General features: G+C 33.9%; 1 protein-coding gene across 1 annotated transcript; it reads right to left on the bottom strand.

Annotated features, from left to right (window-relative positions):
- Positions 1–647: 647 nt before the first annotated feature.
- Positions 648–14960, bottom strand: LOC107804568 (premnaspirodiene oxygenase-like). Its single transcript, XM_075231444.1, has 6 exons — positions 14915–14960; positions 14418–14572; positions 3845–3901; positions 3055–3225; positions 1386–1589; positions 648–1259 (listed from the first exon to the last, which is right to left on the bottom strand). Exons 1-6 carry the CDS (start codon positions 14958–14960, stop codon positions 648–650), a joined length of 1245 nt encoding a protein of 414 aa, XP_075087545.1.
- Positions 14961–21589: the final 6629 nt, after the last annotated feature.

A 21589-nucleotide genomic window follows, 5' to 3' on the forward strand; every position in this document is an offset into this window, starting at 1 on the left:
GAAAATAAATAGTCAAAAAAAAAGTAAGTGAACTATGAATTATGAGTCACCAGTCCATAATTTCCATTCCTGATTACATCAATTAGAAGACTCCCAAGAACATTGATCCTTCCCTTTGTAGACGATAACTAAGAAAATACTATATCAGAAAGGCAAATTCCATAAAACAAAGATAATATTACATGCACAACCCTTATATAATAAAATTGCAGTTTATTATGTCGACAAGATGGGTTGCTCTGATGGTAAGCACCCTCCACTTCCAACCAAGAGATTGTGAGTTCGAGTCACCCCAAGAGTAAGGTGGGGAGTTCTTGGAGGGAAGGATGCCGATGGTCATTTGGAAACAGCCTCTCTATTCCAGGGTAGGGGTAAGGTCTACGTACACACTACCCTCCCCAGACTCCACTAGTATCTCAGGGTAGGGGTAAGGTCTGCGTACACACTACCCTCCCCAGACCCCACTAGTGGGATTATACTGGATTGTTGTTGTTGTTGCGGTAGTACATGAGGAGTACAACTGTACAAGTAATTATAAGGAAAAATAAAGAAACCAAAAGAGAAAGTACTCAACGACTTATCTTTATTATACTTAACACACTAGGTGAAAACCAAATCGTATCAGTTAGAGAGTTAGGGTCAAATAATTACTCATATGGTGAAGCAATTAAGTATAAGTTGTTTTTCCTTACAACATTAGCACCAAATTTCTCAGTCATATCTAATTCCTCTGAATTCATACCATTAGGAAGTTTCCAGTCAAAATGGTACAGTAATCTAGCTAGAGTTAGCTCAAGGGTTGCTGTACCAAATGATATTCCTGGACAAACTCTTTTTCCAAATCCAAATCCCAAGAACTCAAAAGGAATTGATTCTTTGATATCATCAACAAGAATATTGAACCTCTCGGGCTCAAATTTCTCTGGATCATGCCAATAGTGAGGATCCCTTCCCATTGCCCACATATTCACTAGGGCTATAGTTTTATTAGGTATGATGTACCCATTAACCTCACATTGCTCTATTGATTCCCTAGGTAAAGACAATGGACCAGGAGGATGAAGCCTTAGAGTTTCCTTGACAACTAATTTCAAGTACTTCAGATTCTGAATATCATATTGATCAACTATTTTTCTTCCTTTCAAGATCTCTCTGACTTCAGCTTGCATGTTTTTCATGATAGTTGGATTCTTCATTATTTCAGACATGGCCCATTCAAGTGTAGTTGCTGATGTCACAGTTCCGGCAGCGAACATGTCCTGTTGGTGCCCAATTGATAGGCAATTTTAGGGTTCATTTGTAGTCAAAAATAAATAATAAGTACTTTTTTAAGAAGAAGAAAAGGGGGAAGAGATTGACATGAAGATCTAGGTATTATTACTTACCAAGACTATAGCTTTGATGTTATCTCTTGTTAAAGGGATCTTAAAGTTGTGGCTCTCCTTGTCTTTAAGCCTTAAAAGAAGGTGCAAAATATCTTCTTGATCAAGGGGCTCATTGTTATTTCTTTCTACGCTAGCTTCGTGTTCACGAAAATTTTCTTCAAGAAGGAGATCACATTCTTGATGGATTTCACTACTAAAAAACAACTGTTTACCGGCGCAACAGTACCGACATACATTTTTCCGTCGCTATTCCGAGGGAGTTTCCGTCGGAGTCCCTCGGTACTTTTGAACTTTTTAATTTCTAATTTTTTTAAAAAAGTACCGACGGACAACTCTGGATAAATAATGATACTTTGACCGGTCAAAATTTAGTTGGTTGTACCGATGCATTCCGTCGATAAATTACCGGCGGACTCTCTCGCAACATTTTGTATTTATATTTTTGAATTATTTTTTTAGGTACCGACGGTGTCTCTCGATGTATTTAAAAAAATTAATGAAAAAGAAAATAAAGTTATCGACGGACTCAATCGCTGTTGCATTTATATAATATTTTGAATTATGTTCTTACGGTACCGATGGACTTCCGTCGGTAATTTAAATATATAATCTTATACATTATTATTTTGTATTTTTTATTATACAATAGCGAGGAAGGCCGTCGGTAAGTCCCTCGGTAAGTATTTACTTAATTATCTTAGTGGTTGATTAGCCTATTTATTAAAAATTACACTAAGTGTAACTGTATTCATGGTAATCACACTACTTAAAAAGATATTAGTGGTAATCAGCTTAGTAATTTGTAATTACATAAAGTAAAAGTGAATTTGCAGTGTCCTTAACTATATTGATTAACCTATACATTAATAATTACACACTAAGAAGAAGTGTATTAGTCGTTTTCGTAAGAAATATTAGTGATGATTTATCTTATAAATTAATAATTACTGTAAGTAGAAGTATATTAACGGTGTCCATAAGTAATGTTAACAATTGATTATCATACATATTGATAATATACTAAGTAAAAGTGTATTAGTTGTATTTAGCTCGTAGATTCATATTACACGAAGTATAAGTGTATTAATAATATATCTGTAACTAATGTTGGTGATTGATTAACCTATATACATTGATAATAACACTAAGTATTAGTGAACTAGTGGCATCCTAATATAGGTGATGTTAGTGATTGATTAGCCTATACATTGATAATTATACACTAAATGAAAGTGTATTAATGCTATTTATGAGAAATGTTAGTGATTGTTTATCTCTAAATTAATAATTAAATTATGTAGAGGTTTATTAGTGGTATCGTTAAATAATGTTAATAATTGATTAGCCTATATATTGATAGTTACAATAAGGAGAAGTGTAATAGTTATAATTAGCTTATAGATTGATAATTACACTAAGTAGAAGTGTACTAAGAACATATTCTTAAGTAATGTTAGTGATTCACTAGCCTATACATTGATAATTACATACTAGGTAAAAGTTTATTATTGGTATACGTGACAAATATTGGTGATTGTTTAATTATCTTAAATTGACAACTAAAGTAAGTAAAATTATATTAGCAATATCGTTAATTAATATGAATAAATTATTAGGCAATTCATTGAAAATTACATTGGTAAACAACTGTTTTTAGTAGTGTTTTAACTAGCTTTTGCTTGGATCCTATGGTGAACTCAAGAAACTTGAGGGACGGGAACAAATCTAAGATATTGAAAATTCCTGCGAGAGTTGCTATTCCTTTTATTGCAAAAATCAAAGAGCCCGAATTGTTACAGGCCATTCCAACTGAAGCTTTGCAAATAATAGCACAAGTGAGATTTTGTTGTTGTTGTTGTTGTTATATACTAACTAAAAAAATAAACATGTAAAAATCCATTAGTATTAATTTCAACTAGGTAGGCATTTTAAGCTTCTGCTAGGGGGACGGAATTTGGTGTCCATTTATCATGCAATTAATTTTTTTTTTCCCCATCCCTTACGGTGCACCTAATTATTCTTGTAAACACCCAAAGAGTAATCTCTTCTATGACTTATTATTACCCCTTTCGTCCTAATTTCTGTGATGTGTCAGCTCTAATTTTTTTAGAGAGATTTTAAGGCTAAGATTTGTCCCCTAACTCCTTCTTTGTTTTAGATAAATCTCCAGGTCTTTTTTTTTTGGTTGGTTTTTGCCCGTCATTAGAGAAAAGATTTTGACTTTGTTAAAATTTATTTTGTTTCCGAGATATTATCAAAGTAGTTTAGTGTGTCAATAATGACATTAAACTTTTGTTATTTTTTTTGCTTTAGCAAAAATTATTAGATTGTCCATAAATATTAGATGGGATATTTTTTGCTTTGATCTAGAAATTTTAATAGGATCCCGTAGATAATCTGTAACCTTGGCTTGGTTTTGGTAATTCTTTTTTTAGGTAACTAACTTTTGTATTAATTACCTTTGAAAACCTTACAAAACCATAGCTAGAGCCTAGATTAATAACACAGTCAGTTATCTAGTAAGTACAAGAGAAAAAAACAGATCTATACAATTCTAAAAACGTAAGCTATCACTAGAACATAAAGCTTTGGTAATTCTTTGTAGTGAATATATATATATATATATATATATATATATATATATATATATATATATATAGAAACTTTCTTATTTTCATATGCAATGAAGCTTTCATTAGCTTTAATTAGACTTCCTTAAAGCTAATTAGACTTCCTTAAATCAAGCACTGGACAAGATAAATAGCAATGACAATAAAGGGTGTCTCTATTTTTCAAATTCAAATTTTATTCTAGTTTGATTATCATAGTGGAAAAGTTAAAAGAGGTCACAGCAAAATAGGGACCTATTGATGATATTATACCATAATTGTTCAGTTTCCAAATTTGGTAGACAAGCTTTTGCTTTTTGGGAATAAATATTTATTTCCAAAAGAGGAAAGGAACATTATCACCTTCTGCCGCCTCTGAAAGCAGGTAGCTAAGCATTAATTAAGATGCGCGGAAAATATTTATTATTGTCACGCTAAATTCTACTTGCAACAAATAATAGTCTAAATAAGTGGGCCAAGAATGGAAATTTACTCAATTTATGAATTTCTATTTGGTAATATTTTCTCACAATCATTTATCTAATTACAGTAGATGTAACTTTTAATAACAGATAATAGATTGACATTTTTATAATTTATATTTAGCACCAATTTTGTTATTATTTTTATATCATCACTTTGATTCACATTATCATTCATAATGAGAACGTTTTCACGAAATCAAAACTTTTCACATGTTTTTGTGGTTTTGATATATTATTTTATTATTTTCTTTGTGTGGCTATTTCATCATTAGTTTATGTTATAACTATTAGCTCAAATAGTTAAAACACAAATTCTATTAGAATCACGATATAATATAATGAATAATCACATCTTGATCCTCTAACTTTTATTGTCAACGTGCCGATAAAATATCCAAACTTTCAAAAGTAATTCTCATGCTTCAATTGTATTCAACGGGCCAATAAGCATAGTTAAAATTTTGTATCACATATGATTCAATTGTATTCAATCTTACCTTCTGTTTTTCTTCTTTTAATTATTATTTATTAGTTTAGGTTGCATATACTAAAACAATGAATACAATTTTTTTGAAAATATGGATCTATATATATAAAAAAGACATACATATAATCATAATAGTCATGTATCACCTAAAAAAAATCATAATAGTCGTGCATATAAGTGTAACGACCCGGCCAGTCGTTTTAAAGGTTGTAGCCCCATTACCCTATTTACTGCTCATTCTGTACTTTATAACTGTTATGTGACTTGCCGGGGTAGTTGGTTCAGGTCAGGAGAGATTTTAGAATGAATTGGAACACTTAGTTCCAAAGTTTAAAACTTAAGTTGAAAAGGTTGGCTGGATGTCGACCTATGTGTAAACGAACCCAGAATAGAATTTTAATGATTCCAACAGCTCTGTGTGGTGATTTTGGATTTCAGAGCGTGATCGAAATTTTATTTGGACGTCCGTAGTGAAACTAGGCTTGAAATGGCTAAAATAGGAATTTAAGTTTTGAAGTTTGACCGGGGAGTTGACTTTTTGATATCGGGATCGGAATCCAGTTCTGAATATTTTCATAGCTCTGTTATGTCATTTATGACTTGTGTGCAAAATTTGAGACCAATCAGACTTGATTTAATAGGTTTCGGCATCGAATGTAGAAGTTGGAAATTCTTAAGTTTCATTAAGAATTTAGGACTTGTTGATGTGATTTGAGGTTTCGACTAAGTCTGTATGATATTTTAGGACTTGTTGGTGCATTTGGTTGGGGGCCCGAGGGCCTCGGGTGAGTTTCGGATGGTTAATGAATCATAAGTTGGACCTAAACAGCTGCTGCAAAAGCTGCTGTAATATTTATGCTAGAAATGCAGAAAAATCGAGCCCAGAAATCGAGCCGAGTATCGAAGGACGAAGATCGAGGCCCAGGATCGAGGCCGAGGATCGAAGGCCCATGATCGAAGCCAGGATCGAGGGCCAGGATTGAGGCCCGGGATCGAAGGCAGCCTGGACAGATCTGTAAATTATAAAGCAAGGGACTTCATCCCATTCGCCATTTTTGACAAATTAGAGTTTGAGCAGAGGCTATTTTTGATAGATTTTCAAGGAAAAATATTGGGGGTAAGTGATTCTAACTCGGATTTGGTCAATATACGTGAATATATCATTGTTTTCACCATTTAATTAGTGTTTTGAGATTGATATTGGGAAAATTTTAGAAATCCCATAGAAACGAATTTTTGAGATTTCGGAGTCAGATTTGAGTGAAACTGGTATGGTTGGACTCGTAATTGAATGGGTTATCGGATTTTGTGATTTTCGTCGGATTCCAAGACGTGGGCCCACAGGCAATTTTTGAGCTAATTTCGGATTTTATTGAAAAATTTAGTATTTTCGTATGAAATTGATTCCTATAATTTTTGTTGACTGTATCGAATTATTTTGGCTAGATTCGAGCCATTCAGAATTGGATAATCGAGGAAAAGGCCTACTAGTGGATTAAATTGAAGCAAGTCGAGGTAAGTGACTTGTCTAACCTTGTGTGGGGGAAATTTTTCCTAGGATTGATATTGATGGAATAATTATAATGTGATGAAAGTCATGTACACGAGGTGACGAGTGTGTACACAGGCTAAATATGAAAGATTATATTTTTACATTGTGTATATTTGTGTCACACATTAATTAAATTGTTTTATCATCATCATTGATCTATTTTATATTCCTAAAGTTGCCTGACATTTTTTCTACTAATTGTTTTTACCTATTTAGTTAAAACTCTGTTTTCTTTTATTCTATGCATTATTTAAAGGTTGAATTTCCTTAAATTAATTTATTATTAAAAATAAAGTATTTTACATTAAATAATTGGATGTTAAGTCAATATTATTTCTGCTGAATATTTTGTGAAGATTTTTGTATTCATTGTGATTGAGCTGTGAGGTCCGTATTGTGGAAATAATGGATATTATTTTGCTGGATATTTTGTGAAGACTTTTGTATTTACTATGATTGAGCCATGAGCTCCTTATTGTGGAAAAGTATTCTGATTCTGATTTATTTTGGCAAGTTGAAATATTTGGGCACTTGAGGTGCAAATTGTGATATATTATGATATTGATACGCATGTGGTGGTATAAGGTCTGGGTATTGAAACGCATGCGATCAGATAAAGGTGGCTTGATACGCGTGGCTAGTAGGGAAACTACTAGAAGTCATGCGGTGTGATAATGGTGGCTAAAATACGGGATTCTATTTCGGAAAAAATATTTTCTTTAAAATAAATTGTGAAGACTCCCGCGGTGATATAAAGAAATGAGATATTGTGAATTTATTTATGATTTGGGACTAGAGGCGGTACCTCGGGAGTGCCCTTGTTGATATTGATTTATGGCCGCAGTTGCCTTTGATTATTGTTGTATTTTTTTTAAAGTTGAAAAGAATTCTGTTTTGTTTCCACGAGGTATTATTTGCCGTTATTTTGCGTAGTTAATTGGTGACATACTACTTACTTGATTCATTTCCATTGTCATTTCATTTTTATTATATTGTTAAACATTTCACCTTATCTTTTATTATTCCAGTAGGGCCTGACCTGACCTCGTCACTACTCTACCGAGGTTAGGCTTGGCACTTACTGGGTACCGCTGTGGTGTACTCATACTACGCTTCTGCACATCTTTTTGTGCAGATCCAGGTACATCTTACCAGCTCAGACATAGTGAGTTACCGGTGTACGGAGACTTCAAGGTATATCTGCCAGCGTCCGCAGACTCCGGAGTCCCCTTCTATCATTATTATGTTGCTTCCCTATTTTTCTTAGACTCTGATATATAGATACATTAAGAATAAATTCTTAGAAGCTTGTGACTTATTTCTACTGGGTTTTGGAAGTTGTAATTATGTGAATTTGAAGATTATTTATTTCAGATTTCTATTGTTATTCCGCATTGATAGGCTTACCTAGTTTTAGATACTAGGTGCCATCACGACATCCTACAGAGGTAATTTGGGGTCGTGACAATAAGTTAGTATAGCAAAAAAAAAAATGCAAACAAAATAATAGCACAAAATAATCTTTAATGTGCGTAGTGTTCTTGAGATTGTGAATAATGCCAAACAAAGAACTCTTGTACATTCATAATATATTTGGTCATTCCTTGAACGGGTGATTTGGTAAAACGCCTTTATATATTTCGATTCTCCGTCGTACTTGTTCATTTTTCAAATATTCATTTCGCATTTGTGAGATATTTGTATACATCGTATCCATGAAACCTCAGATTCCTCAGTTACATTTGTGACAAAAGATAGATGTAATGTAATGATAAATAATTAAAAAATAATAATAAGTTAAATCAGTTATGAATATATACCTTGATAACCTAGTCAAACTTCTTTATGTATTTCAAGTTCTCCATCACACTTGTTCATTTTTGATATATTCATTTTGCATTTGTAAAATATTTCTATACATCATATCTATGGAATCTTCAGCTTCCTTAGTTACATCTACTTATAACAAAAACAAATGTAATGTTAATTGTTGTAACGATCCGGCCGGTCGTTTTGAAAGTTATAATCTCATTCTCCTATTTACTGCTAATTCTGTACTTTATAGCTGTATTGTGACTTGCTGGGATAGTCAGTTCGAGTGCGGAGAGATTTTGGAATGAATTGAGACACTTAGTCTCAAGGTTGAAAACTTAAGTTGAAAAGGTTGACCGGATATTGACTTATGTATAAACGACCCTGGAATACAGTTTTGATAATTCTAATAGCTCCGTATGGTAATTTTGGACTTAGGAGCGTGTCTGAAAAATTATTTGGAAGTCCGTAGCTAAATTATGCTTGAAATGGCTAAAATAGAAATTTAAGTTTGGAAGTTTGACCGAGGATTTGACTTTTTGATATCGGAGTCGAAATCCAGTTCTGAAAATTTTCATAGCTCCGTTATGTCATTTATGACTTGTGTGCCAAATTTGAGGTAAATCAGACTTGATTTGATAGGTTTCGCCATAGAATGTAGAAGTTGGAAATTCTTAAGTTTCACTAAGCTTGAATTGAGGTATGATTCGTGGTTTTAGCGCTGTTTGATGTGATTTGAGATTTCGAGTAAGTTCGTATGATGTTTTAGGACTTGTTGGTATATTCGAATGGGGTCCCAAGTACCCCGAGTGTGATTCAGATTGAAATCAGATCATTTTTTGAACTTAGGCAAATTCTGAAATTTTACAACTTCTAGTGTCATCACACCTGCGGAGGGACTGCCCGTAAGTGTGGACTCGCAGAAGCGGAAAGGGGGCTAATGAGGTAGTGGTCGCAGGTGCGAAGGAAAATTCTGCACCTGCGTGACCGCAAATGCGGACGAGAAGGCGCAAAAGTGGAGGCAGTGGTGACTTGGGTAGACCGCAGAAGCAGTTGGTTCCTCGCACCTGCGAGACCGCAAAAACGGCTAAGTTTTCGCAGGTGCGAAAGCACTGACCAGATTACAAAACAGAGAGGTTCCAACATTTTTTGTTATTTTAGATATTTTCAACTCGGTTTTGGACTATTTTTCAGAGAGAACTCACGGGAAAACTTGAGGTAGGTCACATGTGATAATCGTTAGTTAATAATATTAGATTATCATTGAGTATTTCGACTAGATTACATGTTTTCGAGGTGAAATTAAAGCACTTGGGCCTAGGGATTTCAAAATAAGAATTTGAGATTTGGAGGTCGAGTTGAAGTCGGAATTTGGTAAATTTGGTATGGTTGGACTCGTGGTTGAATGTGCGTTCATATTTTGTAACTTTTGTCGGGTTCCGAGATGTAGGCCACAGGTGTGATTTTTGGGTTAAATTTCGGATTTTGTTAGAAAATTTGTATTTTCATATGAAATTTATTCCTATAATTTGTATTGATTGAATCAAATTAATTGTGACTAGATACGAGACTTTCGGAGGCCAATTAACGAGGCAAAGGCATAGCAGAGTAAAGAATTACACAAGTCGAGGCAAGTGACCTATCTGACCTTGTGTGGGGGAAATTTTCCTCAGGATTAGTATTGAAATGAAAATTTTGATGTGTTGAAAGTCATGTACACGAGGTGATGAGTGTGTACATGGGCTAAATGTGGAAGGTATGTCTTTAAATTGTGTAGATCATTGTTGCATTTTAATTACATTATTTTATCCGTTATATTCATCATCATTGATCTATTTTTATATTTTAAATTGCCTGACATTTTCCTACTAAATGTTTTACCTGTTTAGTTGAAATTCTGTCTCTTTTGTTCTGTGCATTATTTGAAGGTTGGCTTTCTTAAATTTAAATATTATTAATATGAAGTATTTGACATTGTAAAAATCTAGTATGGAGGCAACGTGTTGAAAATTGTGAAATATTATTTTGGTTGAGTTATTCATTCCCGAATATTTTGTGAGATTTTTGTACTCATTGTGATTGAGCCGTGAGCTCCTTATTGTGGAAAATATTATTGTTGTTGATTTATTTTGGCAAGTTGAAATATTTTGGCACTTGAGGTGCAAATTATGATATATTGTGATATTGATACACATGCGGTGGTATAAGGTCTGAGTGTTCAAACGCATGCGATGAGATAACGTTGGCTTGATATGCATGACTAGTAGGGGAACTACTAGAAGTCATGCGGTGCGATAAGGGTGGCTAAAACGCGGGATGTTATTTCGGAAAAAAATATTTTTTTTAAAATTAAATGTGAAGGCTCCCGTGGTGATATAAGAAAAATGTGATATTTTAAATTTATTTATGAATTGGGAATACGAGGCGGTACCTCAGGAGTACCCTTGTTGATATTTTTTTATGGATGCATTTGCTTCTGGTTATTTTGGTGATTTCTTTAAAGTTGTAAATTTCTGTTTTCTTTCCGCGAGGTATTATTTGTCCTTATACTGTGTAATTAAATTGTGACATACTACTTACTTGATTCTTTTCCATTGTCATTTTATTGTTATTATATTGTTTAACTCTTCACCATGTATTTTATTATTTCCAGTAGGGCCTGATCTGACCTCGTCACTACTCATACTACGCTCTGCACATCTTATTGTGCAGATCCAGGTACTTCCTATTAGACCAGGCATCAGTGAATTAGCCGTACTCGGAGATTTTGAGGTATATCTACCAGTGTCCGCAGACTCCATACTCCCCTTCTATCCTTATTATGTTATTTTCCTTATTTTCTGTAGACTCTGATGTATAGAGACATTGAGGATAAATTCTTAGAAACTTATGACTTATTTCTACCGGATTTTGGGAGTTGTGATTATTTAAGTTGCCGTTCTTATTTATTTAAGTTGTTAAGAATTGAGTTTCATATTTATATTCAGTTATTCCGCATAATTGATATGCTTATTTAGTCTTAGAGATTAGGTACCATCACGATATCCTACGGAGGGAATTTGGGATCGTGACAAGTAAAGCACAACAAAATAATAACATTAAAACAATAAATTTGAGGAAAAAAAATAAGTGACGACTTTAAATTAAAATTAATATAAGTAATATAAGATTAAAGGATTTCTTTTAAATTTATTAATGTAACTTATGAGTAAGTAGCATATGCTAGATTAAGAAAAATTTACTGAGCAGTAAATATATGTTAAGTGTACCTTATTGCTTCACGATCTCAAACCATAGCATCGTGTTCATTGCTTGGAGAACACTTTGGTTAGTTCATAGTGTTCAAGAGGAAGAGTTTTTTTTTCCGGAAGAACCGAAAAGTGAAATTCAAAAGAAGAAAGATATAAAACTTTATTTCTTTTTGGTAGCGAAATTTGTAGGAGACCAACAACTTATTGAACAAACAATACACCAAAACGAAAAACAAAAGAACGAAGTTGTCTCATATCATCCCTTAGCAGTGGCAGGCCACATAAGGTCATCGCAAACTGCATGGCTTGACAAACAAATATTACTTATGTTATTTGCTAGGACAAAACTATAAAAGCATAGAATTTGTTATTCTAACCAAAAAAGCTTTTCGAATACTCAATTAGTTTGAAGAGATCGTAATTTTATTTACATAAATTATTCATAATAGAAAAACAAAAATTGAGAGACTAACCTGAAGGTTCGTACAGTATTACAGGGTTAGAATCCGAATATATAGTATTCTACATAGGCTTATGTGGAATGGATCTTGAGCACAATATTATTTTACCATATATGTCGTTTGATTGTTAATCAATTATTCACATCCATGTATTAAATGTTAAACTTAAAATATAAATTAATTTTTCCATATTATTTTTTGTCTTCAAAATTTAAACAAATTAAAAGTAATAAATGAAGTAAATAATAAGCATATTTAATTACCTTTAGATCTAAGGCACGCATAATCTTAATTTTCTTATGTAGCAATACTTATTAATTATAATTTTCGAATTTCAATACGAATATACCAAAATTTCAATCGCCTATTGAGCCGAGGGTTTCCCGAAAATAATCTCTCTACTCCTTCGGGGTAGGGGTAAGGTCTGCGTAAACTCTATCCTCCCCAAGTGGAGTGAGATTTTACTGGGTTGTTGTTTTTGTTGTAATACGAATATACTAAAATGTTACCTTTGAATTCAAATAATTTACTAAAATATTATACATGTACCACCAGATTATCTCAATCAAAATTTAGACTCATATATCTATATATTTTCATATATTAAGTTTTGAATGATATTTACCTTCCCAATCGAATTTACCTTTTCTATCTTTCAATTTTAATTTACTATAATAATTGGTTAAGAGACAATTATTTTTTAAAAAAGATATCATTGAGTTTGAATTGCCCTTAAATTATGCTATTGGTAAGGTTTAAAAGCCTGCTAAGTGCTAAATATGGATAAATACAATTAGCTTTTAAATCAAAATTTAAAGTTTATTTTCTTGTTATGAAATTAATATATCAATTATGAAATCTGCCATGAATACTGTTTGGCATATAATATTATCTTTTACTATATGGTAATATATTTGAATTGCAATATTCTTATTTCCATATAAGGAATACTATTATATGAATATTCTCTGTCATGTAATATATTTCTTTATGATAATTTTTGACTCATATATCCATATATAGTCATGTATAAATTTTGAATGATATTTACCTTTCCATTCTAAGTTAAATACTCGGTTAAGAAATAATTCTTTAAAGGCCTACTAAATGCTAATTACAGATAAGTATGATTAGCTTTAGATTCAAAATATAAAATTTATTTTTCAGTTAAGAATTTAATATATCAATATTATGATAAAAATCACGAATATTGTTTGGCTTTTAATATTGTCTCTTATATGGTAATATTTAAATCGTAAATATCCTAATTTCTATATAAGAAATAATATTATATAAAACAGTTCTTTTTCAAAAAAGATATCATTGAGTTTGAATTGCCCTGTAGTTACGGTTGTAGGCATGTAAAATTTATTGGGTTCAAATTCAATAAATAACTTGGATTATATTTTAAATGTACTAGTCCAAATAAATATTATGGGCTAATATAATGGAATTAATATATATATATGGACTTAATAAATAAGTCTTAATCCATTGGGCTAGCCCATTTAATTGGGCTAAAATGATGAGCCCACTTCATTAAGCCCAAGATGTCATCTTCCTAGAGGACCAGTTTGGTGCCACGTGTCAAATGACGTGGCACGCCAAGTCACACAGAAGAACCAATGGAATCATGCCGCGTGTCAAAATGAGAAGGCATGCCAAGCCACATTAAAAGGCCAATAAATATGCGCCACGTGTGCAAGTGACATATTCTAACCAATCAAATGCAGCCTTGTCACACTTCAATTTGATTGGTCGGAAAGAGTTTGTTCTTATCATAACTTTTCTCTCCCACAACTATAAACAAGGGTCTTCATAACCCAGAAAAGACACCAGACGTTATAACAAAAAGTAAGAAAGAGCTTGTAGATCAAACGCTGCAAATTTCTCTACAAGTTTCAAGCTTCAAACAATCAAGTTCAAGTTCAAGAAATCAAGTTAAAGATCAAGAACGAAGAACGATAAAGATTCGAGGAGTACGAGTTCAAATCAAAGTTCGTGCTAGTGAGCTCAAGATCATCATTCGTGACAACAAATATAGATTCAAGATCAAGCTCAAAGGCCCTTGAATTTATTTATTATTGAAAAGAAGAGTCAGATGATTCATTGAGATTATACACTCATATTACTTGAAATCAAATACTACGATTGTTACAATATTCACGATCTTGATTTTATTTTCTCGACGCAATTTATTGTCTACAAATTCTGGCACGCCCAGTTGGACAATATCTACCTCTCATTTCAACTATTCGATCACCAAAGTTCAAGAACGTCGAAATGGCTTCAAAGAAAATCAACTCCAGATCAACATCCATCAAGGCTGCTAACTCCAGGTTTTATGCTGATATGGAAAGAATCCACGATGTTACCTTTGGAAGCCTTGGACCAACTACAAGGCGCAAGGCAAGCTCTTTAGGACAACAAGCACTCCAAGTGTCGTCTGCATCAACCCCTATTTTTGGATCTTCATCCACAAAAGGAGAAAGATCTTTCGCAAACGCACTCGAAGGAGGAAGCGATGTTGCTGAAAAGATTAAGAAAACTCTTGCTCTGCTTGACCTCTCCAGATCCAAGAACTTTGCTGTAAAGGAAGATGATGATACTTCAAGTGATGGATCCTCTCCACTTGCACCGCAAAGCATTAGCCAATCAAGGATCAATTTGTGTGATAATCCATGCTACTATCTATCGTCTACAACAATCATGCAAGCCATGGTGATAAACACTTCATCTGTGGAGGAGCAGGTTGCAAACTTGACGGAAGCAATCGCTAACTTGACCAAGTGCATGCAAAATCAAGATGCTAGAACTGACAAGTTAACAGATAGGCTGGGAATCTTGATGGAAGAAGAATCCACCCATGCACCTGGCAAGCTCCCAGAGGTTCCAGAGAATACACCTGTACGTTTCATAGACCGTTCAGAGGATTCACATATACCATACAATACACCTGTGTGTTTCATAGACCGTTCACATCGTTTACTTACACAATACACCTGTGCGTTTCATAGACCGTTCACTGGATTCACATATACCATACAATACAGCTGTGCATTTCATAGACCGTTCACAGTGTTTACTTACACAATACACCTCATAATTCTCATTTAGGCAAACGACCACATTTCATATTCATACTATCACTTCATTAGTACTTTCCACTGCATTATTTCTTTGACTCCCTTTTGCCATACATATTATTCTTCATTCATAGCACCGTGGCCATATCTCATATTTCATACTTTAATATCTTTCTTTTCATGGATCATCATCATAAATATCAACATATAAAATATTCTAAAAATCACAACTTTAGGTTCATTGGTAACGAATACTTTAAACACAATGGATTTCTTTTCAAGAAATGGAGTAAAATTATTGGCAATCGAAGCACAAGTTAAAATCATAAACGAGTAACACACCATTTATTCTTGAAATACTTTTCCCCAAAAAGGGCAATACACAATTTAAACTCACGAATATGTAAGAACGCAAAACACATCGAAACTACTTACAAAGTATAGCATTAGTTAAATCAGCCACATATGGGCATCACTTGAGTTCATAATCTTTTAGGCAATTCTATTTTCAAAGTCAATTTTGGAACAGTTGAATCAAAGCTCATTTCATAATTTTTCTCACATCATTTCATTTCATTGGCACCATTGGACACAAGTATAACTTTCACTCTTGGCACGTTGGCCATACTTTATATCCTCAATTGACTTATTTCACTCCCAACCATCTTTATAGATTATCAACAATAAAACATCTCCAATCAAGACTTTAGGTACACATATGAGCAATTAAGAGTCTTAAGCATATTGGGATTTTATCACACAATTTGGCATCATAACCTTCATTTGAAACACGACTCAAAGACATAGAATTTTAATACACATATCATTCTTTAACACATTCCCAAAGGATAACATAATGTGATAGGAACATTTCGAACACGTTTTGAATACATAATTCTCGACACTTTGCTTAAGGAATTCAAAACATGAGAATAAGGAACTTGAGTCAACCATACTTGAAACATACGGGAACATCATGGAATTCAATTCTAAGAGAGTAGTTTAGTAACATACCTAGCTTTGAGCTTTCCTTAAATTATTACAACGTTCCGGAAATACTAGCAATCCCAATCTATTTTGAGACATAACAAAATTGAACCATAATTAGGAAGATATTCATTATCTCAGCTCATTTGAGCATTTTATTAAACTCTAGGTGTGCAAATTTAACTACAAGGTTTTTCTACAAGATTTCCTTCACTCCTCAACCGAATGTTTACCCATTTGAGCTCAAGAATCTTCTCACAAACCTTATTTGTAAATACACGTATACATAATACTCTTACACCCAAGAATCATACTCCCCATCACCCATCTTTTACCCCAAACTTGAAATTAAAGACTAGGGTATGGAACCTTACCTCTTAGTTGAAGATCTTGTGATTGGTTTCCTTGATTCTTGAAGATTGATGCAAGATTGGATGATTAGAATGTTAGGTTTCCTCCTTGTCTCTATAAAATGCTCTTACCTCTCTCTAAAATCCTTAGAAAATTGCCCCTAAATAAGCCCCAAAGGCTATTTATCAAAGTGGGTCGGGTTATGAAAATTGAAAAATTAACCCTCCGAACTCAGGTATGCGATCGCAGAATGGACCACAAAATGGGTATGCAGGTCGTACAATGAACCGCAAAACTGATGCCCAGAACTGGGCTGCACTGGTCAATTCTGCGACCATTCTGCAGTCCGCAGACCACTTTTGCGGTCGTAGAATTGGCCGCAAAATCATATTATGCTAGCCTTTGGTAATTAAGTCATAACATCTTATAGAAATGTCCAAATGACAAACGGTTTGAAGCGTTGGAAACTAAACTCAAAGAACTTTAATTTGATAGGTAGATCACCTCCTAAGTACTTATAGTTTGGTAGAATCCTACATTTGAAGTAGGATCTTATGCGAATTGAGACATCCTTTCCATTTAATGTATCCAATTTGTTCCACACAAATTCTTGTCATTCACAAAAATCCTTAGTATGTTCAAAAACACCTTAAACATATATTTTCATTTCAAAATAATGTGGTTCTATCCCATGGGTCTCCTTTAATACTCGAACACGGTATTCCCAAACACCGTTGGCGCACTTTAAAATCTTAAATCATTAGGAAATTTTAACGGGGCCTTACATTCTCCCCCGCTTAGGATCATTCATACTCGGATGAGGGTTAGAGTCTACCATAGACACCTAATGTGACTTAAATCTTTAATTACACACCAAAAGCTCCAAAATTTGGCTAACTTCCCAAATTTTCAAAACTTTCGCCAGAGTCTCCCCTGTAATTGGGGCCTATCCACCTACCAGAGAATCTCAGAAATCAATCCTAAACAACATATAGATGACACCACATTGTACAATATACATGTGAACAACGACCATGACTCTCGAGGCCAACCCTATGACCTTGCTTACCTTGGTCGTATCCTTGAATTTTCATTCATCCATTACGAGGACAATTGTGCACCTCGTATATTATGCCTGTCATGTGCGTCATTCCTTTAATCCTTAGGACTTTCTTATTTCATAGCATGATGTGCAACATTCCTTGATATTAACAAGGGAACTCCGAGACTAACTTAGAACCTTAATGCATGATCGAGGATAGAAGAAGAGAAACATTTCCTAAATGTCATTGTAGCCTCCCTATTATAAGTGTGGACGGTAACACACCGATAAGAGGGACTCTACTAACACAACTCCATGACACATTAGGACTCCTAAACCGTGCTCTAATACCAAGTTTGTCACGCCCCAAAATTGGGGAGCGTGACCGGCGCTCAACCGAGTGAACCCAGTCGAGAAAGCCTACGTTACATCAACCTCTCATCATAACTCATGCATGATTATCAAAACATAATTAGATCTTGAATTTCATATTGAATACATTTGGCTCAATGGCCCATAAATATTTTTTTCTTTTCTTTTTCTCCCATGATGGGTACATAGCTTCATAATATCTGTGAACATAAATACATGACGGAACTCAAAACTTAACTACATGACCCACAATGTACATGGATCTTCTATGACAATATATACCTAAGTACATAAAACCAACTAGACTCGAGTGCCCACTAGAATTGTAGCAGGCTTACCATAATCTGTTGCACAGAAGATCCCTACCAAAGATCCATATCATCTTGTAGAAGTATACTTGCATCCATTAAAAGATGCAGCGCCCCTGGCAAAAGGGACGTGAGTACATGTGGAATAGTACTCACATTTAAGGCAAATAGAACAACATATGAAATCATGGTAATTCAAATAAGAGTCATATGAAGTACATCAAGAACAACTAAATATCCCATATATTCACATTTCAAGTCTCGTTATGCTTACATCGTTTTTATCTTCTTTTAGGATTAACTGAGCCATATAAACTATGCGTGGAATACATAATATAAAGTAATTGAAACAACATGTACAAACAAAGCAAATGTAAATGGCACGTAATGTCTGCGTTAACAATGCGTCTCACTAGACCGTCCATAACCCTCTCTTATTTCACACCTATACATTTCATAGACCGTCCTTAGTATTCACATATTATTATACAGCTATGCATCTCATAGACCGTTCATAGAATTCCATACACAATACACCTATGCGTTTCATAGTCCGTTCATAGGATTTCATACACAATACACTTATACGTTTCATAGACCATTCATAGGATTCACATATACCATACAATACACCTATGCATTTCATAGACCGTTCACAATGTTTACTTACACAATACACCTATGCGTTTCATAGACCGTTCACACGATTCACATATACCATACAATACACTTGTGCATTTCATAGACCGTTCACAGTGTTGACTTACACAATACACCTGTGCGTTTCTTAGACCATTCAGAGGATTCATATATACCATACAATACACATGTATGTTTCATAGACCGTTCCCAATGTTTACTTACACAATATACCTGTGCATTTCATAGACCGTTCATTGGATTTACATATACCATACAATACACCTGTGTGTTTTATAAACTATTCACAATGTTTACTTACACAATACACCTCATAATTCTCATTTAGGCAAACGACCACATTTTATGTTCATACTATCACTTCATTAGTACTTTCAACTGCATTATTTTATTGACTCCCTTTTGCCATACATATTATTCTTCATTCATAGCACGGTGGACGTATCTCATGTTCCATACTTTAATATCTTTCCTTTCATGGATCATCATCGTAAATATAAACATATAGAATATTCTGAAAATCATAACTTTAGGTTCATTGGTAATGAATACTTTAAACACAATGGATTTCTTTCCAAGAAATGGAGTAAAATTATTGGCAATCGAAGCTCAAGTTAAAATCATAAACGAGTAACACACCATTTATTCTTGAAATACTTTTTCCCAAAAAGGGCAATACACATTTTCAACTCACGAATATGTAAGAATGCAAAACACATCGAAACTACTTACAAAGTATAGCATTAGTTAAAACAGCCACATATGGGAATCACTTGAGTTCATAAGCTTTTAGGCAATTCTATTTTCAAAGTTAATTTTGGAACAGTTGAATCAAAGCTCATTTCATAATCTTTCTCACATCATTTCATTTTATTGGCACCATTGTCCACAAGTATAAGTTTCACTCTTGGCACGTTGGCCACATTTTATATCCCCAATTCACTTATTTCATTTCCAACCATATTTATAGATTATCAATAATAAGACATCTCCAATCAAGACTTTAGGTACACATATAAGCAATTAAGAGTCTTAAGCATATTGGGATTTTCTCACACAATTTGGCATCATAACCTTCATTTGAAACACGACTCAAAGACATATAATTTTAATACACATATCATTCTTTAACACATTCCCAAAGGATAACATAATGTGATAGGAACATTTCGAACACGTTTTGAATACATAATTCTCGACACTTTGCTTATTTGGGACAATCAGATTTATTGGGAACAACTCAAAACATGAGAATAAGGAACTTGAGCCAACCATACTTGAAACTTACGGTAACATCATGGAATTCAATTCTAAGAGAGTAGTTTAGTAACATACTTCGCTTTAAGCTTTCTTTAAAGTAGTTAAACGTTCCACAAATTCTAGCAATCCCAATCTATTTTGAGACATAACAAAATTAAAGCATAATTAGGAAGATATTCATGGTCTCAGCTCATTTGAGCATTTTATCAAACACTAGGTGTACAAACTTAACTACAAGGTTCTTCTACAAGATTTCCTTCACTCCTCAACCCAAACTTTACCCAATTGAGCTCAACAATCATCCCACAAACCTTATTTGTAAATACATGTATACATAATACTCTTACACCCAAGAATCATACTCCACATCACCCATCTTTTACCCCAAACTCAAAATTAAACACTAGGGTATGGAACCTTACCTCTTAGATGAAGATCTTGTGATTGGTTTCCTGGATTCTTGAAGATTGGTGCAAGATTGGATGATAAGAATGTTAGGTTTATTCCTCTCTCTAAAATCCTCAGAAAAGCGCCCCAAAATAATCCCTAAAGGCTATTATCAAAATGGGGTTTGGTTATAAAAATAGGAAAATTAACCCTCCGAACACATGCCTACGGTCACAGAATGGACCACAGAACGGGTATGCGGGTCGTACAATGGACCGTAAAATGGATGCCCAGAACTGGGCTACACTGGTCAATTCTTCAACCATTCTGCAGTTCGCAGAATGATGCTGCGGTCACAGAATTGGCCGCAGAATCACATTATGCCAGCCTTTAGTAATTTTATCATAACGTCTTGTAGGAGTGTCCAAATGACAAACGGTTTGAAGCATTGCAATGTAGACTCGAAGGAATTTAATTTTATAGGTAGATCACCTCCTAATTAGTTATAGTTTGGTATCATCATGCGTTTGAAATAGGATCTTGTGCGAATTGAGACATCCTTTCCATTTAATGTATCCAATTTATTCCACACAAACTCTTGTCATTCACAAAACTCCTTAGTATATTCCAACATACCTTAAACATATATTTTTATTTCAAAATAATGTGGTTCTATCCCATGGGTCTTCTTTATTACTCCAACACATTATTCCCAAACACTGTTGGCGCACTTTAAAATCTTAAATCATTAGAAAATTTTAACGGGGCCTTACAATTCTCCTCCAAGACAAGTAGCATCAACGAAGGCTATCCCTGTCTCATCTGAAGGGATGATTCCAATCGATCAACTGAAGGAGTTCATTGAAGGAACTATCAAAAGCAAGTACCAAGTTTCTACCAAATCCTCTCTTACATACACAAAGCCATATAATGCGAGGATATATATGTTGAAGAAGACTCCTGGCTACCAACCTCCAAAGTTTCAACAGTTTGATGGAAAAGGCAATCCAAAGCAATACATGGCACACTTCTTTGAGACATGCAACAACGCTGGGACTCATGGATATTACCTCGTCAAGCAATTTGTCCGCTCA

The sequence above is a fragment of the Nicotiana tabacum genome, chromosome 15 (genome assembly GCF_000715075.1).
Source record: "Nicotiana tabacum cultivar K326 chromosome 15, ASM71507v2, whole genome shotgun sequence".
NCBI lineage: Eukaryota > Viridiplantae > Streptophyta > Magnoliopsida > Solanales > Solanaceae > Nicotiana > Nicotiana tabacum.